Source organism: Plenodomus lingam (genome assembly GCF_022343315.1).
Source record: "Plenodomus lingam strain CAN1 chromosome Unknown contig_22, whole genome shotgun sequence".
NCBI lineage: Eukaryota > Fungi > Ascomycota > Dothideomycetes > Pleosporales > Leptosphaeriaceae > Plenodomus > Plenodomus lingam.
The window spans coordinates 1,023,361-1,044,649 of NW_027093939.1; the positions used below are offsets into that span (position 1 = coordinate 1,023,361).

Here is a 21,289-nt window from a genome sequence, read left to right on the forward strand (position 1 = left end):
ATCAATCACGCATACTGCGGTACATCAATGATACGTCTCCAACGCATAGCTTTGCGATTACGGCTAGAACAATGTACTTTGATTGACTTCTATGCCTTCTCCTCAACTGAGCAAACCACTTGAACCCTTGCCCGACCAACTTTCCATCAACAGCCCTCTAAATGAGCTGCTCAAACGCACGGTCAAGAGGAGAGCGCAGGGGCTTGACATCCTTGTAAAAGTCAATGGTCAGCTTGGCCCGCTTCGCAATGCCCTCGGGTGTGAAATCAAACTTCTGTTGGCTTGTCAGCTTCTCTTCCTACAACATCGACACTGCTTCCTCAAACGGGAAAACGTACCTTGTAAACCTCCTTGTAAGGTCCCGAGGCACCAAACCGGTTCAGACCAAACTGCTCGTGCGAGTACTTTTCCCATCCGAGCGTCGACATGACCTCGACGCTGAGCGCTGGGATGCCACCTGGAATGACCTTCATCTTGTATTCCTTTGGTTGCGCGTCAAAGACCTCTGTGCAAGGCAACGAAACAACGCGGGCCTTGATGCCCTGCTCCTTGAGCGTCTGGACAGCCTCGAGACAGAGTGAAACCTCGGAACCAGTGGCAACGAGCGTGATCTGGGCATCCTTGTCCTCGAGCACAGTGTATCCACCCTTGATGCCATTCTCGAGCGTCGAGCCCTCGAGCTGTGGCAAGTTCTGACGGGTCAGGGCTAGGATCGAGGGAGTGTGCTTCGACGTCAGTGCCATGTAGTAGGCAGCAGACGTCTCGTTGCCGTCAGCCGGGCGCCAGACCATCATGTTGGGCAGGGCACGGAAATGGGCAAGAGTCTCAATGGGCTGATGGGTTGCGCCATCCTCTCCCAGGCCAATCGAGTCGTGCGTCGCAACGTAAATGACACGCTGGTGTGAGAGCGAGGACAGGCGGACAGCGCCGGCGGCATAGGAGACAAAGTTGAGAAAAGTACCTCCAGCGGGAATAATGGTACCGTATGCGCACATTCCGTTCATGACCGCAGCCATGGCGTGCTCACGGACACCGTACCTGAGGTAGCGGCCAGACCAGTCACCGATACCGAGATCCGGAGGCTGGAAGTCGACTGCATTCTTCCAGCGCGTGTTGTTGGAGCCAGTCAGATCAGCAGAGCCAGAGAGCAGCTCGGGAACAGCGTCGTGAATGGCCTCGAGAACGCTCTCGGAGAGCTTTCTTGAGGCGATTGCGGGGTCTGAGGGCTTGTACGTGGGGAGCTTCTCGACCCAGCCTTCGGGCAGGTCGCGGTTCAGCCGGCGCTTGAGGTCAGCAGCGAGTTCTGGGTGCTCCTTGCTGTACTTTTCAAGCGTCCTGTTCCACTCCTCCTCCGCAGCGGCACCCTCGGCGGCGTGCTTGTGGTACATGTCGTAGACCTCCTGGGGAACGGCAAACGTCTTGGCGGGATCGAAGCCAAACTTCTCCTTGACCTGCTTCACATCGTCGGCCTTGAGGGGGTTTCCGTGGACACCGCCGGTTCCCTGGAGCTTGGAGCCGAAGCCAATGGTGGTCGTCAGCTTGATCATCGAGGGCTTGTCGGTCACCTTCTTGGCCTCGGCAATGGCCTTTTCAATGGCCTCGAGATCCGTGTCGCCGTTCTCGACGTGCTGCACGTGCCAGCCATATGACTCGAACCGCTTGGAGACGTCCTCTGTGAAGGCGCACTTGGTGTCACCGTCTGCAGGTCACGTCAGTTGTCGAGCCCGACCGAATGTCAGCGGCAAGACTTACCAATGGAGATGTGGTTGTCGTCGTAGATGGCAATGAGGTTGCCGAGCTTCAAGTGACCGGCCATGGAAGCCGCTTCGCTGGCAATACCCTCCATGGAGCAGCCATCGCCGAAGAATGTGTACGTGTAGTTGTTGATGAGCTCGTAGCCGGGCTTGTTGAAGACGGCGCCAGTGTGCCTCTCGGCAATGGCGAGACCGACAGCGTTGGCAAAACCCTGGCCGAGGGGACCGGTTGTGACCTCGATACCGGGGGTGTCGTGGGACTCTGGGTGACCAGGTGTGATGCTGTCGATTTGCTGCACGAGGTTAATTGGGGGTTCAGACGAATAAGAAAAGTGGTGGGGTGGGGGAACTTACACGGAAGTTCTTCAAGTCGTCAATGGTGACCTTGTAGCCGAACAGGTGGAGCAGCGCATACTGGAGCATGCATCCGTGACCGTTGCTACAACATCAGTCAGCCATTGTCGTTTGAGAAGAAAAAAGCCGGCAAGGCGAGCGCAGTAGGCAAGAAGTGGGCGAGTAGTGGATGCGCCCGGATGTTCGAGATTTCATAGTGTCCGCAACCGCCGAATGGCTCAGCAAGCCAATCTCCCACACCCGCTGTTGTGGCAGAAAGGCGGGAGAGCCCCACTTGCACCCGTGATGTCCGCCCAACAGCTCCCCATGCGGCGTCTGGAGCCTCCGGATAGAAGATGTGGGAAAACAAAAGGGACGTACGAAAGCACAAATCGGTCGCGGTTAACCCAGTCGGGGTTCTTTGGGTTGAAGGTCATGAACTTGTTGAACAAGACATGAGCCACTGGGGCCATGCCCATAGGGGCGCCCGGGTGGCCAGAGTTGGCCTGGAATGTGGCATCGACCTGGATTGATTCACGTCTTGGTCAGCAATTGCTTCTCTTGTTTCTTTTTGTTTGTTTGTTGTTGTTGTTGTTGTTGTTGTTGTTGTTGTAGTGGGATGACTTTTGCCTCTTCAGGTGTTGGCCATGGCGGGGTAGCTTGTTGCTGTGCTGTGCTCTGCTATGCTGTGGTGGCGGGGCTCAAAGTGTCGAGGTGGGGGAGGGGGGAGAGAGAGAGAGGAAGGATGGATATGGCTGAAGGAAGCCAGCAACGGAGGGGCAGATGGGGCTCACATACCGCAAGCGTGCGAATCGTGTTGATGGCGAGCTCGTCGACCTTTCCGTACGGCATGATGGGCAGACAGGCAGTACTGGGTAGACTTCTCTCGTGGTGTGTGGAGTGTGGGAGTGGGAAAAGAGAAGAAGAAGAAGAAGAAGAAGAAGAGAGAGAAGAGAGAGGAGAGACAGAAAAGGTGGATGCCAGATGACGCGGGTCGTTGGGGATGCGCTTAGAGATTTGTACGGGCCCCAGTCTTTTCTCAACCAGCGATTAGTGGGGGGGGGGGGAGGGTTTGCAGTGGACGTGGACGGCGGAACAATCAATGGGTGATAGGGTAAGCCACTGGATGATTTTCATCTTCATGGCCCGCCGTCATGGCTGCCTCATTCCGTTGCCTCCAATGTATGCAGGCTACGAAGAGTGGCGTCGTGGTATAAACCCCCGGTGCCCTATTTCATTTCAAATGCCGACCTTGCCATATCCACCCCCACCCGAGACACGCACAATACCGTACAAGCACCGCCAGAAGCAAATTCCGTCCCCATAACTCCCAAGATTCCCGCTTTCTAACCGGTGGCATACACGCTCCCCCCCCCCCCCCCCGCCAATCAACCCATCCACCTATCAAAGCCACGGAATCGGCGCCGCGGCCGAATCGGAGATGTTGGATTCTGTGCAGACAACCACAAGATAGTACAACATCGGACATGACCCGCCAACTGATATCCTACCATCTCCCATCCCAACCCCCAAAACAGTGTGAGCAAAAAACGCCCCTCCTTCACAGCCAACGATACACAAATCCCAAACCCCGTCGCGTGCCAAACTCGACTCAACTATCTCGGCTCGAAACTACCGGCTAATCTACCCACCCCAACCAACCCTCGCAAAATTGGCAAAACCAAGAGGAGAAAAAATAAAATAAAAAATAACCAAAAACTCGTACTCCAGACTTAGCCCCCCCCCCCCCTCCCCCCGCGGTGTGAGTGTGAACAGTAAACAAGACAGAATGCGCAGGACCAAGTAGAGATACTAGAATGTACAAAACAAAAAAGGGGAGAGGGAAAAAGTAGACACTCTGCTACTTGGAGGCTACAGATTCCATGGTATGAGGACAAGGAGAGATCAAGTAAAACAAACAAGAATAATATAAATGCAACGGTCTACACCACGGGTATCTATCTGCCTGATAATTGTACAAGACGCAAAGAAGAAAAAAAAAAGGGGTGCATACGACATCCGTCATCCTCGTCACTTTCTCCGCTCTCCGCTCTCCACTCTCCACATTCCACTCTTCCCATCCCATCCCATCCCCTCCCCCGAAAAGAAGAACAACTTTCCCGGAAAAAGGAAAGATTACAACACAATACATATATATATATATACGAAAAGAAAGAAAAAAAACCCCTCTCACCACCCAACTCGAATCCACAAATCCTCCCCCTTCCTCGTCGGCGTCAACCTAGGAACCCAAACTGGACTCATCAACTCCCCACCCTCTGGCCCTGCTCTTGCAGATCCAGCACCAGCACCAACACCAGCACCAACATCTTCACCACCAACACCACCCTCCTCCCACCTCCCCCTCACCCTCAATGGCCTCACCACATCCCGCTCATCCCCCATCCCATCACGCCCAACCAACGACCCCACATCCGCCAACCCCGCACTAACACTCCGCCCATGACCCCTCGCCCTCGCCGGCGAAACAAAAGGGTCGCGAGGCGGACTATGCAGCCTGGGCCTCGACTCCAAGAGAAGAGGCGGGAGCGCGCTGTTGCGTTTGGAAAGCAGGGATGGAGGGGAGATGGCGCCGCGACGGGCAAGGGGTACCGCTTTCTTGGTCGGCGTCGTGAAGCTGTTTGGCCCGCGATTCATCAAAGCAGGACCGAAGCCTGCGCCCGGACTGCGCGGAGAGCGCGCAACGCGCTGGTTCGAAGCACGCGGCACCTTTGGATAGCGGAGGTTGGAAATTGGGGATTCGGCGACGGGGGAGAGCGGCTGTTGAGTGGGATCGCTCGAGAGCTGCTTGTCTTCGTCCGAGTCTGGTGTTGAGTCGTTGGGATCGGATTCAAAGGAGGTTTGCGACGAGAGCGAGTCGCGGGCATGATTGTTGTTCTGGTTGTTCATGGCTGACGAGGCGCGCGACGAGAGACGGGATAGGGTGCTGAGGGACTTTTTGGACCGGATTTGGATGGTTTGGGGGGAGTCTTTGGGGCGGCTGAATGGGGCAGGACTGGCTTTTGGGGTGAGGTTTTGGGGAGACGAAAAGTAGTAGTCGATGATGTCTCCGTCGCTGCTTCCGTTGCGCGAGCTTGCTGTGTTGGCTATGGACTCTTTGGACGAGTTCGCTTGAATTGGTGGTGCTAACCGAGGACGCAGCGATGGAACGACGGGTCTCTGTGAGCTGGTCGAAAACACATCTTTGGTGATCATTCTCTCGGGCTGAGGACGTTGGTGACGTATGGGAATCTCCAGAGACAGTTCCGACTTGCGTGCTGCCTGGCGATTACTAACATCGTATGTAGGTGGTGATCTTGATGGCTGCAGATTGCGGATGGGAGGGATTGGTACTGGTAGTTTCGGAACGAGGACTGAAGATCTGCGGCATGCTGGAACATCGTCCTCCTCGAAGACTGTCTCTTGTGTAAGGGCACTGAAAGGTCGAAACGGCACGCCAGACTGTGCCTCGTCACAAGGGCGTTGTTTTTTGTCAGAGGCAGCATTCGCAAGCGCCTTCCTTGGGGCAGACATTCCGTCGAGCTCCGCACTGATTGCTATGCCTATCTGGTCAAGTGGCAAGGAGGAATTCGAAGAAGCGTTGGAAGTTCCTACGCCTAGCCGCTGTTGCGGTCGCGCGGTCCTCAGGCTGGCTGCATGGCCACTTGGTCCAACTGCCATCTTATTCTTTCGAGCTACCGGTGGAGGTATCGTTGGAAATTGCACACGAGACTCTGGCTGGCCCCCGAGTGAGAGGTAACGCGCAGACCGTGCGGAAAGCGACCTCGATTGCCCACCTAGACCCTTCTCATCTCCATCTACATTGATCTTCCGTTCCCTTCGTCTTCGTAGACACACGCTCAAGGCCATGAGACCAATAGCCATGATGAAAGCCGCCACAGCAGCCACTGACAGCCCGGCAATCTGTGCCGGTGTCATTTTTGGCGGGGCGACACCTGCATCTGCAGTTGGCACAGGTGTGGATGAGCTTGACGCAGTGGCAGGTGGGAGGGTCGAAACCGTATCTGCAAAAGCAGACTGTGTTGGAGTTGGTTGGGTCTGAACCGTCGTTGTAGTGACCGAGGCGCTAGACGCGATTGAACTCTGTGATGACAGCGAAGTCGGGCGAGGTGTGCTACTTGCAATGACAGTGTAGGTAAGAGCTGTTTTGGTGGGCATCACAGCGTCCTTTCTACCCAGACAGATACCATAGGCCGCATCGATACGATCTAGTGATGAGCAAGACGCGTAAACACAACCCACTGCGACTTCACCCAATGACTCTCCTGTATTACTATAATGGGAACATAGACAATCGACATCCCCCTGGACAGTACATGCTACCGGAAACCTCTCGTCCAGCGAAGAGCGGACGCAAGACTGAGCGCAAGAGGGAACGTTTTGCCCAAGGAAATCTGAAAGTGACGCTGGCTTGGTTGTGACAGTAGGAGATGCCTTGAGCGGCGATGCGAGGAGAAGCAGGACTGATGAAAACCATAGCCTTTTCAAAGGGCTTAAAAGCATAGTTGTACAGGATCTTCGCACATGGTCAGCTACATTTTTCAAGATGAAGGCAAACATGGAGTGAAGAAAGAGTATACTCACTAGAAGATCTAGACATGGGGCAACACAAGAAAACACTGAACCAGCAGCAGAAACGAACAAGGAAATTGAAGGAGAGAACTCAAGGAAATTCGTAACTCGCGCTCCGTCTCATGAAGTTTTGTCGATGCAGGTAAACAGCACCCGGGCGCTGATGGTAGGCTGACAATATGTATCTAGCATCTTTCCCAGCCGCCTTGTCACAGCCCTGCCTGGGCAACCGCTGAAGGCGTTAACGCAGCGGAATTTCGATATCATTGATACCCATGGTAAGCGCTCGGAACCAAGCTGCAGATTGATTGACTACAAACTGATCGGATGCATGCTGTGGTGATACAAACGTGCCTATTTTAGGCGCTGGCATCGTGCGCTAAGCGCTGGGGTCTATGTTCGTCTACATCATCAGCCAGTCGTTGCACAGCTTTCTTGTACTTTTCGCGCGGAACACCAAAATACAGTCTTGGCGTACGTATACTCTCACAGTACTAAATATGCTGTTGGCTACCTTCTTGCGACCAGATCCATTGCGTCCGCAGTGGCTCGTACATGACGTGAGTGATGGCCTGCTCACCATTACAGCAGCCCGATGTGATGCGGCAAAGATACCACCCTGTGACTTTGTTGACGCTGTTGACAGCAGGGACATGACGATGAACTCGGTCTGGATGTCAGTTTGCGAACGACCCATCTTGCAGCTGCAGTGACGTGTAGGACGAGACTTGTAGAATTCAGTCACTCACTGGTCTAGTCCTTCTATGGTGACAACATGCGGAGATTTTATTAGATGATCACTAACAGCAAGAGCCTGCATGGGGCCCAGGAAGCGTAAGGTGCCTACTGTGTTACTAATGCGCAGCTGTTGTACCAGCAGCGGGTCTCCGCCGATCACGAAGCTCCGTTGGACGTTGTGCTGTACAACAAAAGCAGTCAAACTTCAACTGTTCAGCATTGTCGTCGCCCACGTCATACCAATACGTCTTATGTTAATATGCCACTCCGGTCGGTCCGTAGTCGGAGCATACGTTTGCACGCTCAAGCCAGGTGATGACCCTGAAAGTTTGGGATGACCTCACATTGAAGCTTTGTGGCAGTAATTGACTTTAGGGAAGCCCTACACAATATGCAGGTCCGTAGATCGTTCGGTGTTTCACGTGTAATGGTGCTCCCGAAATCCTTCCCATCGACAATCGCAAGCGAAATCGAGCACTCGATGCGATTGCGGCACCGTCTTGTAGATGTCCATCCTCAGCTTGGCAGGGAGCGATACAACCGGATATGAAAGGAATAGGAAGAATTCCCACGCTCAGGCGGTGAGGCTTGGTAGAGCTGGCAGAAACCGAGAATGGCTGTGCAGGTGAAGTGAAGTCAGCACAATAAACTGTCTCTGAACGTGATTCACAATGCCAAAGAACAGGCTTGAGCATCGATGAATGTCTACCTAGAGGCGAACCCTGACATGGGCCTCTTCTCAGGAGTCGATTGGCAATTAGTAAAGTATATACATACTTGTAGAAGCTCAAATAGGGTGATTAGCGTCGTTGAGCTATGGTTCCCACCATGTGGCGCTGCCTAGATGATGTGTCGTCCATGCGTGTGTCTTTCACCCACATTCATGCATGGCCCCGGCGTCCACGTGTCTTTAGTTGAGACTGCGTCTCCCGCCTTCCCCTGAGTCGTACCTTCCCTAGCAGATAGGGGTCGGCGAAAGAACTCTCGAGTCTCGAATGGAAGAACCGTTCATCACCACAAGGGTTTGGTGTGAGTAATGCTCACAACATGCATAAAAAGCCAGGACCGGCTAGGCTGGCAAGGGGTTTTTGGTGGTGCACTACTGGCAGAAGTTCGGTTGTAGTGCGTCGTTAGTGAGTTGTGGGTAGTTGCAGGTGAAATGGAGGATTCCTGGGATACGTGGGGGGATGGTGTTGCGAGCATGTCGACATAGACCCAGAGAACAGTGAAGTCCATTCCCAGGGTACATACGTAGTAGCATACCAGCTCGCTGGCTCTCTGGAACCAGATCGTCATCTCCAGATGATGCACAGCAGAAGGGCCGAAAGAGTCGAGGGGCCAAATGGCGAAAATCATCTCGTACCTGGGTGGGAAATGGGAATCGGAGCCGAGCTAGGAGGATTCAAAGGTTGCAGTGATTGGCATGATTGGCCAATGTCGAGTGCGAGTCGGGGAGATGAGAAGGCAATGCGACGGAGGTTTGGCGAGTGTTCATGTCGGGCAGACTAGACCATAAGCGGGCCTAGCGCAGGCGATGTGCCTGCTCCCCCTCCTTCCTCCTTCCCCCTGTCCTGGTTGGCTGGGATGCCGGTGGGAACGAGTTGGCTGGTCAAAGAGCTCCAGGGTGGGTCGTCAGTCGTGATGGTTCTGCGAATCTGCTGTGCCCCCAAACCTTGTTTTGCGCGCCAACAGCTGTTGACGAAGCGGAGAGCAACAGCTGAAGCAGCGGCGACAGCAAATAGTGCCTTGCAGCTTGCAGTCTGTCTGGCAAGGCCCAAAACGCCAAGTGTGAGACGTGAACAGGTTTTGTGTCACCGCAGCCAGCATCGTTTCAAAGGGTATTGTCACCTGGGGGGGGGGGGAAAGGCAAGACCAACTATGGAAGGTCACTGGCGGCGCCGAGGGTGAGGAGAGGCCCTCTTCTTTTTTCTGCGGGGCTTCACTTTCCACAAAGCTTCTAGAATGGCAGCTAGTGGGCTCTAAGCGGGACGGGAGACGCATCTGTTGGTGATGAGGACAGCGCTTCCATGTCGAACGGGGCAGCAGGGTGACAGGGCCTCGCGAGTGAGCTGAGCTAGCTGCCGATGAGAGAGAGGTGGATGGGAGACAAGAGAAAGAGAAAGAGGGTGGCCAATGCAGCGAGGGTGAAGTAAATGGACGGAGCAAGGCCTGTGATGGCTAGAGCCAATAATGGCGGAGCAAAAGTTACGGTCAAAGAGTTGAGCAGAGAGACGAACTACGGCTGCCTAGACTAGATAGGGAGGCGTGGTTGGTGGTTGGTGGGTGCTCTTGTGTCAATGGTATGTAATCACTTAACCAAGAAAGCAGTTGGAAAAGAGACGGGAGAGACGGGAGGAGAGTGGCAGCAAGTCTGTAGCATTGATGGGCATTCATAGTAGAGTATACAGGCCAACTGAATCCATGGAGAGTATGTAGTCTACATAACACAGTGGTACTTGTAACATATGTACAGTACAAGTACAGTACAGTACAGTACTGTACATAAGCACTTGCCTAGGCTGATAGCTGGCGAGAGAACACCTGCATCCATCCCTCCATTGAATGCCCAGGACCCAGCTATGTCCATTCGCTACCGCACAGGCCGAGCTCTTGCTTGCTGCACCATCGTCGTCTTCGTCGGCTTCTTCTTCCTTGTCGGATTCTTTGAACTTGCCTTGTCATCAAAGAGGGAATGAACAATGGAGAGACGGGCATTGCCCTTGGCCTTGTAGAGAGTTTCGTAGCAGCCGCCCGTGGTCCGCGTGGGGCTAGGATTTCTGGCGCTGGCGGCGGCTTCCTTTCATGGATACCGTGCCTTCCAACGAGGGCAAGCGCGACTTGACTCCTTTCGCACTCTTTCTCTCCCAAAACCCGTTCCTCTGTTCTTTCCAGGGCCCAGCTGCGCTCTTGCCTCTTGATCTCCTCTCCTGCCAGTCGCGCCTTCTGTCGCGTCGTCGTACCAGTCCTGCAAATCTCCCATAGTACTGTTACTGTTGTACTATCACTGTCACCGTTACTGTTACTGTTACTGCCACCAGCACTGTCACTGCCACTGATACTGTTCCTCTACCGTACCGTACCGTACCGTACCGTACCGTACTGAATTATACGATACTTTCCAACACGCTGCCTCTCGTCGGCGGCTTGCATCACATCAACCATCACCTACGCTCAGCCAACCAACCAACCAACCATCCATCCATCCATCCATCCATCCATTCACCCAACCCAACCCAACCAACCACCACATTACCTCTGTTTCCGCCCCAAGTCGCTGCTGTGCAACCCCTCGGCCCTTGACAACAACACCAGCAGCCGTTTGCACCTTTTCTTCCTGCCCGCTGCCCGCTGTCCGCCACCCTGTTGAGCGCTTTGGTGCAGAGACAGCCGTGGCCCCGTCGCAGCCACCCCCGAACCGAACCTTGCAGCCAGCCCTGAACCTGAGACCCGCAAGCGAGGCCGCCTCTCACTCGCCAGCCATCCTATCCATCCCTTCACCACCTGTCCAGTCGCCCCCATCCTCTCCTCTGCCTCCCACCGCCAGTGCCCCCCGATTGTTTTTTTGCGAGCGCATCTCGTAGTCACAGCAGGTGAGCGCCTTTTCCTCCCCCCACTCCACTCCACTACACTCTACTGCACTGCACTGCACCTTCCTGCCCTTGGCCCGCCTGCCATCTGTCTAGCAGTCGCAGTCGCAGTCGCAGTCGCAGTCGCAGGCGCAGTGGTCAGCAAAGCGCCGCTACGTCGGCCTAACACTCGCACCCCGTCTCGCCATCTCGCCTCTGGTCTCACCACGGGCAAACACGCCAGACCAGGGAACTAAACTAGCCCCATCGCACCTCTCCACGCTGCACTTCCATTGCGCACTTCACTCCTCTATTGACACCGTCTGCCAGGTTACCGCATTGGTCGACGTGAGCGATCAACGGCCCCCTCCCCCCCCCCTGCCCCATCGCCCTGACATTCAACTGGACGAGCGTCCGCAACAGCAGCCATGGGTTGTGGAATGAGCACAGAAGAGAAGGAGGGCAAGCAACGAAATGAGGAGATTGAGAATCAGCTCAAGCGCGACAAGATGATGCAGCGCAATGAGATCAAGATGCTGCTTCTCGGTCAGTTCTGCGCACGTCGTCCACGCCCTCAACAAGACTAAGAAGCTGCAGGTGCCGGTGAATCCGGAAAGTCGACGATCCTCAAGCAGATGAAGCTCATCCACGAGGGCGGCTATTCACGCGACGAACGCGAGTCATTCAAGGAAATCATCTTCAGCAACACCGTCCAGTCGATGCGCGTCATTCTCGAGGCCATGGAGTCGCTCGAGCTGCCTCTTGACGACCAGCGCGCCGAGTACCACGTCCAGACCATTTTCATGCAACCCGCACAGATTGAAGGCGATAGCCTGCCCCCCGAGGTGGGCAATGCCATTTCAGTTCTCTGGAAGGATGCTGGTGTGCAACAGTGCTTCCAGCGCTCACGCGAGTACCAACTCAACGACTCTGCCAAATAGTGAGCGTCACCTTGTGATCCCTGGTGCTACAGGCCACTAACTAGCCTAGCTACTTTGACTCAATCGACCGCATCGCTGCCCCCGATTACATTCCCAACGACCAGGACGTTCTACGCTCGCGTGTCAAGACGACGGGTATCACCGAGACGACCTTCATCATTGGCGACCTTACCTACCGCATGTTCGATGTCGGTGGCCAGCGTTCGGAAAGAAAGAAGTGGATACACTGCTTCGAGAATGTCACCACCATCCTCTTCCTCGTCGCCATCTCCGAGTACGACCAATTGCTTTTCGAAGACGAGACGGTCAACCGTATGCAAGAAGCCCTCACATTGTTCGATTCCATCTGTAATTCGCGGTGGTTCGTAAAGACATCGATCATCTTGTTCCTGAACAAGATCGACAGGTTCAAGGAGAAGCTGCCCGTCAGCCCAATGAAGAACTACTTCCCAGATTACGAGGGAGGCGCAGACTACGCCGCCGCGTGCGACTACATCCTGAACCGATTTGTCTCGCTAAACCAACACGAGACCAAGCAAATCTACACACACTTCACATGCGCCACGGATACAATGCAAATTCGATTCGTCATGGCTGCCGTAAATGGTATGTTTTTTCTTCCCCTAGACATGTTCCCTCGCTAATTGTGACAGACATCATCATCCAAGAAAACCTCCGGTTATGCGGTCTGATATAATTCAGACGGGTGGTGAAACGAATGAAAATCTTGTTTTGATTTTGAGTCACGGGTTGCATGTCCTCATGTCATCCACAGGCGTTGCGGACCCCACCAGCACTTCCTCGCACAATGAGTGGGTTTGCTCCGGACCCGGTCGCTCTTCTTTGATACCCTGCGGGCGGGTCTCTGGGCACACCGACCGACACACATACACAACAGCGAAGTGGGTTATTTTATTGTATTTTTTTCTTCTTTATTGCCTGGGCACACCCAAGGGGGTTTTTTCTTGGAATAGGCCACTACCGGCAGAGAGGATCCTTGGGTGTTTTCCTTGTTGTCTGTTCGATGTGGCGGGGGAGGGTGAGAGCTCGGAGAGCCAGGGGGGAGTGCAACGTTTAAGGCATAACAAAGCCGATAAAAAAGGCAGAGGGGGATGAATGGGAAGATAGAGAGATAGCTGTTGTTGTTGTTGTTTCCTTAATAATGTTTTTTTGAACACACACTATATTCCTCCCTTTTTATTGGCTGCACGGCTTGCTTATGGTACTAAGCTGTGAATCTGCGGGTTTGCACACGTTGCGCTCTTTGTTTTTTTGTCCGATTGATTGATTGATTGATGGAGGTGCTGTGGCGGGTGGTGCCTGGGAGTTGCTGGACCCTGTTTGCGGCGCCTCTATTCACCTTGTTTTCTCTTATTCAGGGGGGGTTCCTTTTTCTGGGAGAGGGGGGTAAGGGGGTAGATTGGGTGTTTTGTGGGGATGTGTGTGTGATGGTGAGGACGAGGGTGGGTGAGGGTGAGGGTAAGGGTAAGGGCAATAAATGGTTAAACTAATTAATTATATTAGATTAATTATATATAATTACTCATGTATAATAGAGTAGTAGTATGTTGTGCTCGTTATTGTGAATTTTAAGAGGGACAGGGTTAAGGGAAGAGTAGGGTTAGGGTAAGGGAAGGCGTCAAGTACGCTGGGAAATGTAAAGGTGCTAGATATGGCATAGTGGATAGTACAGGTGTGTTGATTTGTTCTTGCTTTGCCATGTTAGCTAAGAGGAGAAGAGAAGAGAAGAGAAAGCAAGAGCTAAAAACAAAGAGAAGACAAGAAACCAAACAAACACCAAGATCAAAACGTAGGTACCCGAGCCCAACACAAAACACTATCCACAATCCCCACAGCATCCAACCCCAACGCCGAACCTCCCCCCTCCATCCCAGAAGAGACCAACCCTATCCTAACATGTCATTATACATTATTCTCCTACTTTAAAAAAATTCAAGACTGTAAATAAGCGTAAGGATGTCTGGTTTGCATTGTTAGTGTGGCTGCGGTTTGGATGGGTTGGGTGAGTTAATGTTATTGTGGTGTATGTTAAATGTGGTATTTTCTTGGTTTTGGTGGGTTGGATGGATGGATGGATGGATGGGTGGATGGTGGATGGTGGCAGAGTGTGCACACTAGGATCCCTTGCATGGTATTGTTTGGTGATGTACACGCGCGCGGGATGGGCTGGGTTTGGGCGGGTGGGTGGTTGGGGGGAAGGGATGGGAGGGGAGGGGAGTGAATAATGGGGGCTTGGGTGGGGTAGTAACTAACTGCTACATATTGTAGCTAACAGGATATGTATTGGTCAGCGACGCAAGGGACTATTTTCCTAGGACTCTGCCCTGCTTAGGGGGGGGGGGTAAAAGGGAATAGGCAGTAGGATATTCTGTCTAGAGGTAGACGAAGCGAAGGGTGTATTTGATATCCCCGGGTTTTGTACATTTTCATGTATCATGTCATGTTTTATAGATTATAATGGCCTTCGTCTTATAGTAATCTACGCCTTCATTACGATACAGGCAGTCTCCAAGATGAGAGTTTTGATAGGATGTGATAGTCATTAGTCATGCTGTTTATGTCAGCTTGTATTAGTTTACAGCAAGATCGCAGCCTTTACCGTACGTTGATCCTCACAGAAAGTTGGTCTATAGCTAAGAACCTCCCACTCGCATTGGCCTCCCGCATACGCATTCAAATACGCGTGCTTGGAATCTGGTGAATGTAGAGAGTTGTTTTGGGCTTGGTCTCTGGTCTTGCGTTGATATGGGGGAGGTGTTGGTTATGGATGGATGTAGTGATTCTGTATGATGAGGTGTTACTGCGGGATTGTGTGGTGATGTGTGAAGTTGAGTTCAGTCAAATGTTCTGGGGAGGGGTAAAGGAGTGGTGAGTGGATAAGGAGGCTTGAGCATCATGGATGTGCGGGAAGGTGGGTAAGGGCTAGGAGATAGTAGTGGTGTTTGGTGGTAAGATGGTGAGGTAGTGAGAATGTAATGAGACGGGTCTGTCTTGAGAAGGGTGGATTCTTGTGTGAGTTAGCAAGTAATTTAGCTGGCGTTTAGTTAATACCTTGATTTTGTGGAAAGATTAGATGCAGGGATTGTGTGCTACGAGTAACCACATATTTTGAGTCCTTTTGCTAGGAAATATGTATCGTGCTCCCAGAGCTAGATAGAGTTTCTTTACTACTGTTTACCATCCTTCCTCCAGACATGTTTTTCGCAACAGGACAAAGAACCTGTACTTCCCTGGCGGGTTTATGGGTCACACTGTTGGATATTTAGTACGACATTTCTGGTGGTTTCGGTAACAAACTTTCTTACGCAGGCCATGTATTGCCACTACATTGAGTAGTCAGTACAATTGTAACAAAAAGACCAGGTACACTGAAACTTACACCTCCATCACAGTAAGCAGTGGTGGAATGGTTGTTTACTTTTACAATTGGCTGTTTACAATTTCCTCGGTAGACCGATGTCTGAGAAGTTTTTTCATAAAGACACTGTACAAGTTTAGAACTCTACTTTAGCCTGAGGAATTGTCGAAACAACATACACAGTATGAGGAAGCTTCGGGGTTCTACTGCTATTAGTGCTCCATAATGTGATAAGAGGGACTAATGCATACCGCACATCCTAGTACGCTGGGCAATGCTACTCCTTCGTTGCAGTACGCCCAAGTGTTTCTTGCTTCTGGCTGCCCATTTATTTGTGCTACCGTTAGAGCTGGAGCTAAGACAGAGACAAAAAGAACAGGCCTCATGTTGAAAGGTCTGCGGTTGAAATTGGTAAGAAAAACGGGTGTCAAATTGAAACTGTAGAGCGGGAGCAATGATGTTATAAACCACATCGGATATTCGTCTTTTTCGAGCACGGTTCTTCGAGCTTTGTTAAGCTACTCGTAGAGCCAAAACTCCGGCCTATCTCATGTTAATGACCGTGGGTTATAGCATAGACTATTAATCTACATGAAACAAGTTATAATAATACTTCTTCCCCAACGTTCCGACCTTAAAATGGTCAAATGATCTAGGAGATGGATCATTGGATTGTACCTAGTAGCTAGTATAATACAGTACTGTGGTCCTATAATATGCAAAAGTAGTACGTGTGGGGTCTATCACACTACCTCAGGTTATTAATATCCAGCTATGCCAAGTTAGGATAAATCTATATTATACGGTATCTAGAACTTTCTACAAGGTCTAAGCATCAATCAGAGACACTAATACTATACATATTAGTGAAGTTTTGCACGTAGTCTATCGTATTAGAGAGCTGACAATCTCCGCGTGCACGGTCACCTTCCTCCCTGTACCCGTACTATTTTTGCAACATACCACAATAGATAGAGCCCATTCATGCAGAACCCATGCTTGGCTACCTGAGGATCACGATCAGTACACCCATGCTATACAGGTGGGGGAGAAAGCACGAACGGACTGGTAGTGTTAAAGGGTGGCACTGGTTACCTAGTGGTCTTTTACAAGACTAGAGATCTCGACACTACCAGTCCGTTCGTGCTCCCTCTCTGTACCCGCTCCAAACAGGGTGTATCGGGATATTATGAGCTGGCAGCACCTTGGTAATAGTTGGCAGTAGATGCCAGCGACGGATCGAGCAACGACGTGTGGAAAGCGAGGTGCTTGATATGCTCTTCTGGCGAGAACAACTGTAACACGAACCTTGAGTCATTGGCACACCTTCCTCGCGAGACAGTGTTTCAGGATCTCGCCATAAAGTGTGCAGTATACAATACTTGGGATTCAAATTCTGCTCGAGCATGTTCAAATCGAACTGTCAAAACAAACCAGTGGGCTTTAGCATCATGCCAATTTAGGGCAGCAAGCTAATCGTAGAGAAAACCGGCGAGGATGAAAAGAATCTAGTATTTCTTGACGCTGAATAAAATATGCTATTTCGACTTTTGTCCTGCTAGACTAGCAGGCAACTTGCACGAGCCTTGGTGTTCAACGAACACAGTAATGGCCAAAAGTATGGTTTGATGTTGATCGACACAGGCGGTGGTTTGCTTAGACAGCCCCCACTGGATATGTGTGTAATTCAATTACGCGTCACACTGTGTATTTTTTTTAGTAAAGCGAGATGAAATGTTATAACAACTAAGTTGCTTACGCAGTAAACATACTACATTTGGATAGTTAGTAGGTAAACGTGACATAAAGACTAGGCACATGGAAACTTACGCCTTGATCGCATTTGTCGTATACAATCATATCCGTAGTGCCGTTTATAGTCGGTTGACACCTTCGCGGGACTGGTGTATCTCCACCTGGAATTTCAGTGCACTATACTTGAGCTTAGCAGTTTGCCCCAGTAATTTGTAGGTGTTTGAATAACCTACGCAAAATGTGTATTTTGCTTCTTTCTGTTGCTATTAGTACTTGGCAAGTGATAATAAGGGCTCTGCATTCACATACATGGCAGTTCAGGCCCTCTCGAAGTCCAGCTCCCGCAGTGTTGCACCACATGCCACCGACTATTAGAGCCTGAGCCAACAAAGCGACAATGGAAATAGTCTTCATGATTGAAGCGACTGAGAGTGGTGAGCCAAGGGTATAGATGAATTGCGAACTGTTGTGTAATCACTGAGCTCGAGAATGACTGAGGAGATGGACCATGAAAAGCTGGGATGGAGCTCGTTTACATAGAAGTCAACCTGCGCAGACTTGGCGACAAGCAGAATAGCAATCGATTGAGAGAGGGGCTGCCAGGAACACTGTCGCTTCTAGTGGTCTTGGTGCCAACGCAGTTGAGCGATCATGAGGCAGTGCATGAGAGCGTGCCGGTGGTGATGTAGGTGGTCAGATCGATGTGAGAGCATAGCGTCTACTCCCGCTGCGCCAAATAACCATGTCAGTGCGTATAATTCATCAAATGGATTATAGTCTTTAGGCAAGTGTAACAGGGTAAGTCTTGCACTTACAACCCAGGCTGTTACCGGTAGAGCCTTGGCGGTGGACCATACGTTACTCCACCGTTCGGTATAGCACTGAGTGGTCATGCAACCTTCTCGCAACACGAACAATGCAGGTATGGTTTACTACTTCTCTTGCCTGGATAGAAGGATGATTTACTTATATTCTGCCAAACAGACAGCTAGTTACCTAAGCCGTGGTCGGTTGGTCAGTTCATATTCATTCGCATCCGTTCACGGTGAGCCAAAGCCCCAAGCCTTGGTGTGAGCAGAGTAGTGACCAAAGTCTCGGCTCTGTTTTATTAGAGACATGCGGCCATCTTAGATCTACAAAATGAGACCCAAAGACCCACAGGACGCAAGTGCCCACTGTCGTGGCTGTGTAGAACAAGGTGCGTGTAGGTAGTTTAGCGGTAAGTCTAGAGTATCCTCCTCTACCAATTTAAAATTTGGACGCTGTAAGTCTATAGCGTATGCTTGTTCGCTACTACCGATGTAGTCCTGCGAAGTCGTCTAGCAATGATTTATTTTTATCGGAACGAGAGCTCCAAGTACCGGTATCACACAAGTAGACTGCCCCGCCATACTGACAACTCCTAATTACCGCCTTGAGACTTGGTTGAGCGCATTGCCAACGCCAAGCAGCGCCAAGTGTAGGAAGTTCACTTGGAGGCAGGCAAAACTTTCTGCGCCGGGCGGCTGCGGTGAATACATGTGGAGTAGACATAGTACTATCGGTACAAAATGCTTGGTCACTAAGAAAAAAGATGGAGCCCTAATTGCCCGAAAAAGGGGTGATTTTAGACGACCGGAGTAGAGTTTATGCATACCATATAATCTACATGACGAGGAAAGAAGGTTGACCGACTAGAAGCGTCAATGTATTCTTTCCGAACGGCCGCAGCGGCGCCGCTGATAAAACGGTATGATTCACCTAAGGTCCACGCGGTGCAAGACGCTGCTTGATTTTGTGTAAACATGCGCAAAATCATAGAAGAATAGAGCGATCTTGTAATCTCCTCCTACACACCCTCCAACATCACATCGAAGAAATGTAGTAATCTACGATGCCCTCTCTAACATCCGCAAAAACAGATTCTACAGACTATGCATAGTCAATCAGTATTGCCAAGAGAGATGTACATATGACGACTCTAATACTATTCATTCACCAGAGAATGCCAAAAAAGAAACACCAACTCGGTGTCGAACCTGGCCTGACTAAACCTAGGATCAAATCAGGAGCCAAAAAGAATGTCGAATGACCTAACCAGGGGTCGCTGTCCATTGTTAGTAATGGGATTCGAATCGAGTACGCTTTGAGCACACTTACAACCTGGAATCTCTTGATGTCAGACAGAGTCGTAGTCAAGCGCCTTGCCATTGGGCCATTAGGCCAGTGAAACTGGGTTTGATGGGTGCATTACGAGGTGATGATTACATGTATTGATGCTGATATGATGGTTTGCTGATGCGAGTACACACGACGGCTTAACATGGACTTGGTGGACGGACGTGTTCAGTGCGCTAAGCGGGGGCAGAGGAAGAATTCTCATTGTCTGGTGGAGCGGGGAGCGGGGTGTGGTGGTATGCCGCTTCGATCGCTGACGGATGACGCTGATTGGCTGATGGCTGCCTCTCGCGAAAAAAACCAAAGATCATTGAAAGTCGACACCCAAAGTCTTTGCACGTTGAGAAGATTCAGAAGTTGAAAATCAAGGTTGTGCTGCGTAACCCACCATCATCTATCGATACTCTAGAGTACAGCAGGGACACTACTCTAGGTAGTACGTTTGGCTATGATCTAGAAACTCTGAATGCAAGCCCGCCGCAGCCGACCATGACCGCCACAGCACCGCCACACATGACAAATCATCCAGCCGCCTCAACCCGACATCCTCCCTCCTCAACAGCACACGTTGCACCACGCCCTCGCACCACATACCACCAACCCATCGCTTGTATAACCTCGCCACACAAGACTCACAGCTCTTGAGTCACATCTCCCTCCCGGCCATCCCTCCACAAACCCCAACGCAACCCGACCATCCGTGCTGATTGGGTCGCACCAACGCCCAGTAGCCCATGTGATCACGCGCCCGCGCGTCAAGCGACGACGTGTTTTGTAGTATGCGCATCCTGCATCCTGTTGCCTGGGATCTTGTGTTGATGAGTCGTGTTGAGTCAAACCTGTCCAGCCGAGTTTGACCTTTTGGCAATGCCAGAGTGAGTTTGCGTGTGCGTGTGCGTGTGCGTGTGCGTGCGAGGCGCCTGAGGTTCTGTGATGATGGCGTGACGCCCACACCTGTCCCGTCCTTTGCACCGTACGTGCGTTGCGGGATGAGGCGGAAAAAGAAGATTGTACAAGGCAGCAAGGGACATGAGATGTCTTCACGCAGGCGGCGGATCTCGGCTCAACCATGGGTGGACCCCGTGATTCACTTCTGATGCTCTACTCTACCCTTCCTTTCTTCCTTCCTTTCTTCCTTCCTTCCGCCACGAGGATAGTTGGCGCAGGCCCGTACGTTACCCGAACAACACACCTAACCAACATCAAAACCCTTCCCCTGTTGAACAAAACACACACCACCCACCACGAACCGGACCATGCGCCAGCTATCCTCGCATCCTAACCCATAATCTCACAACCAACAACTCCCCTCCAGTCATCTACCGGTAACCCCATGACCCCCCTCCTCTCCCCTCACACCACATCATCCCCCCGTTTCCATCCAGTCCTCTAGCCCAGGCACCCAGCCAAGCCAACCGTTCACGCCCTTTTCCCAACTCTTGCGTAGGCATCCATATGCATGCGCGCGGCTCCGTTGGGTACCGGGGTGCGTTGGGATCCTGCTAGGCAGCCAGGGGGGTTTGACTTGGTGGTGGTGGGGGGTGTGGGTGTTGGTGTTGGATGTGGAATGGAATGAGGGTTGTGCTGGTGGCCAAGGGGGGGGCATATCCCGACGAGCAAAAGCAGCAATGGTGACAGGTATGCGCACGCAATCCTGATTTTCAAAAACACAGCTGCGGTGAATGAAGAGAGGCAGTGGGAACACAAGCGTCGGGGGGAAAGCAGCGCCGTTGCATGGTTCAGCGAGGATAATCTACATCTCCGAGTTCCCGTCTAGCCGGACAGCATAGGTGAACTCTTCCGTCAAAACAGAGTGAGGTCTCTACTAGTCTATTCCCTTCCAACCATCCAGCCTACCATCCATCTCCCAGCCCCAGCCCCAAGCCACTGGGTGCCATCATCGCTCGTGACAACTCAGTAGGTGCCAGCCCTACGAGGCAAACCTTGATACAATACAAAGGGAGAAGAAAAAACACATTAAGGTGTAGGAGATTCGGAATCCTCTTCAGTGTCAGCGAGATCCGCCCGGCCCAAGGACAAGGGGGGAAAAAAAGAGTAGCAAGCATAGAGTAA

General features: G+C 51.7%; 4 protein-coding genes across 4 annotated transcripts; 1 reads left to right on the forward strand and 3 right to left on the reverse strand.

The window, feature by feature from the left end:
- Window positions 1–157: 157 nt before the first annotated feature.
- IAQ61_005695 (uncharacterized protein) lies at window positions 158–2,939 on the reverse strand (the record flags this gene model as incomplete). The annotated part of the gene is made up of 6 exons (XM_003839865.2): window positions 158–274; window positions 339–1,699; window positions 1,753–2,047; window positions 2,109–2,193; window positions 2,469–2,611; window positions 2,886–2,939. The coding sequence occupies 6 exons, from the start codon at window positions 2,937–2,939 to the stop codon at window positions 158–160; spliced, it is 2,055 nt and encodes a 684-aa protein (XP_003839913.1).
- Window positions 2,940–4,277: 1,338 nt separating this feature from the next.
- Window positions 4,278–6,611, reverse strand: IAQ61_005696 (uncharacterized protein; the record flags this gene model as incomplete). The annotated part of the gene is made up of 1 exon (XM_066096899.1): window positions 4,278–6,611. The coding sequence occupies one exon, from the start codon at window positions 6,609–6,611 to the stop codon at window positions 4,278–4,280; it is 2,334 nt and encodes a 777-aa protein (XP_065953250.1).
- Window positions 6,612–11,619: 5,008 nt separating this feature from the next.
- On the forward strand, window positions 11,620–12,569 carry CGA1 (Glucoamylase 1 precursor (Glucan 1,4-alpha-glucosidase) (1,4-alpha-D-glucan glucohydrolase); the record flags this gene model as incomplete). The annotated part of the gene is made up of 2 exons (XM_066096900.1): window positions 11,620–11,897; window positions 11,975–12,569. 2 exons carry the CDS (start codon window positions 11,620–11,622, stop codon window positions 12,567–12,569), a joined length of 873 nt encoding a protein of 290 aa, XP_065953251.1.
- Window positions 12,570–16,842: 4,273 nt separating this feature from the next.
- Window positions 16,843–17,522, reverse strand: IAQ61_005698 (uncharacterized protein; the record flags this gene model as incomplete). Its single annotated transcript, XM_066096901.1, has 3 exons — window positions 17,369–17,522; window positions 17,135–17,236; window positions 16,843–16,974 (listed from the first exon to the last, which is right to left on the reverse strand). The coding sequence occupies exons 1-3, from the start codon at window positions 17,471–17,473 to the stop codon at window positions 16,843–16,845; spliced, it is 339 nt and encodes a 112-aa protein (XP_065953252.1). The 5' UTR covers window positions 17,474–17,522.
- Between the last annotated feature and the right edge of the window lie 3,767 nt (window positions 17,523–21,289).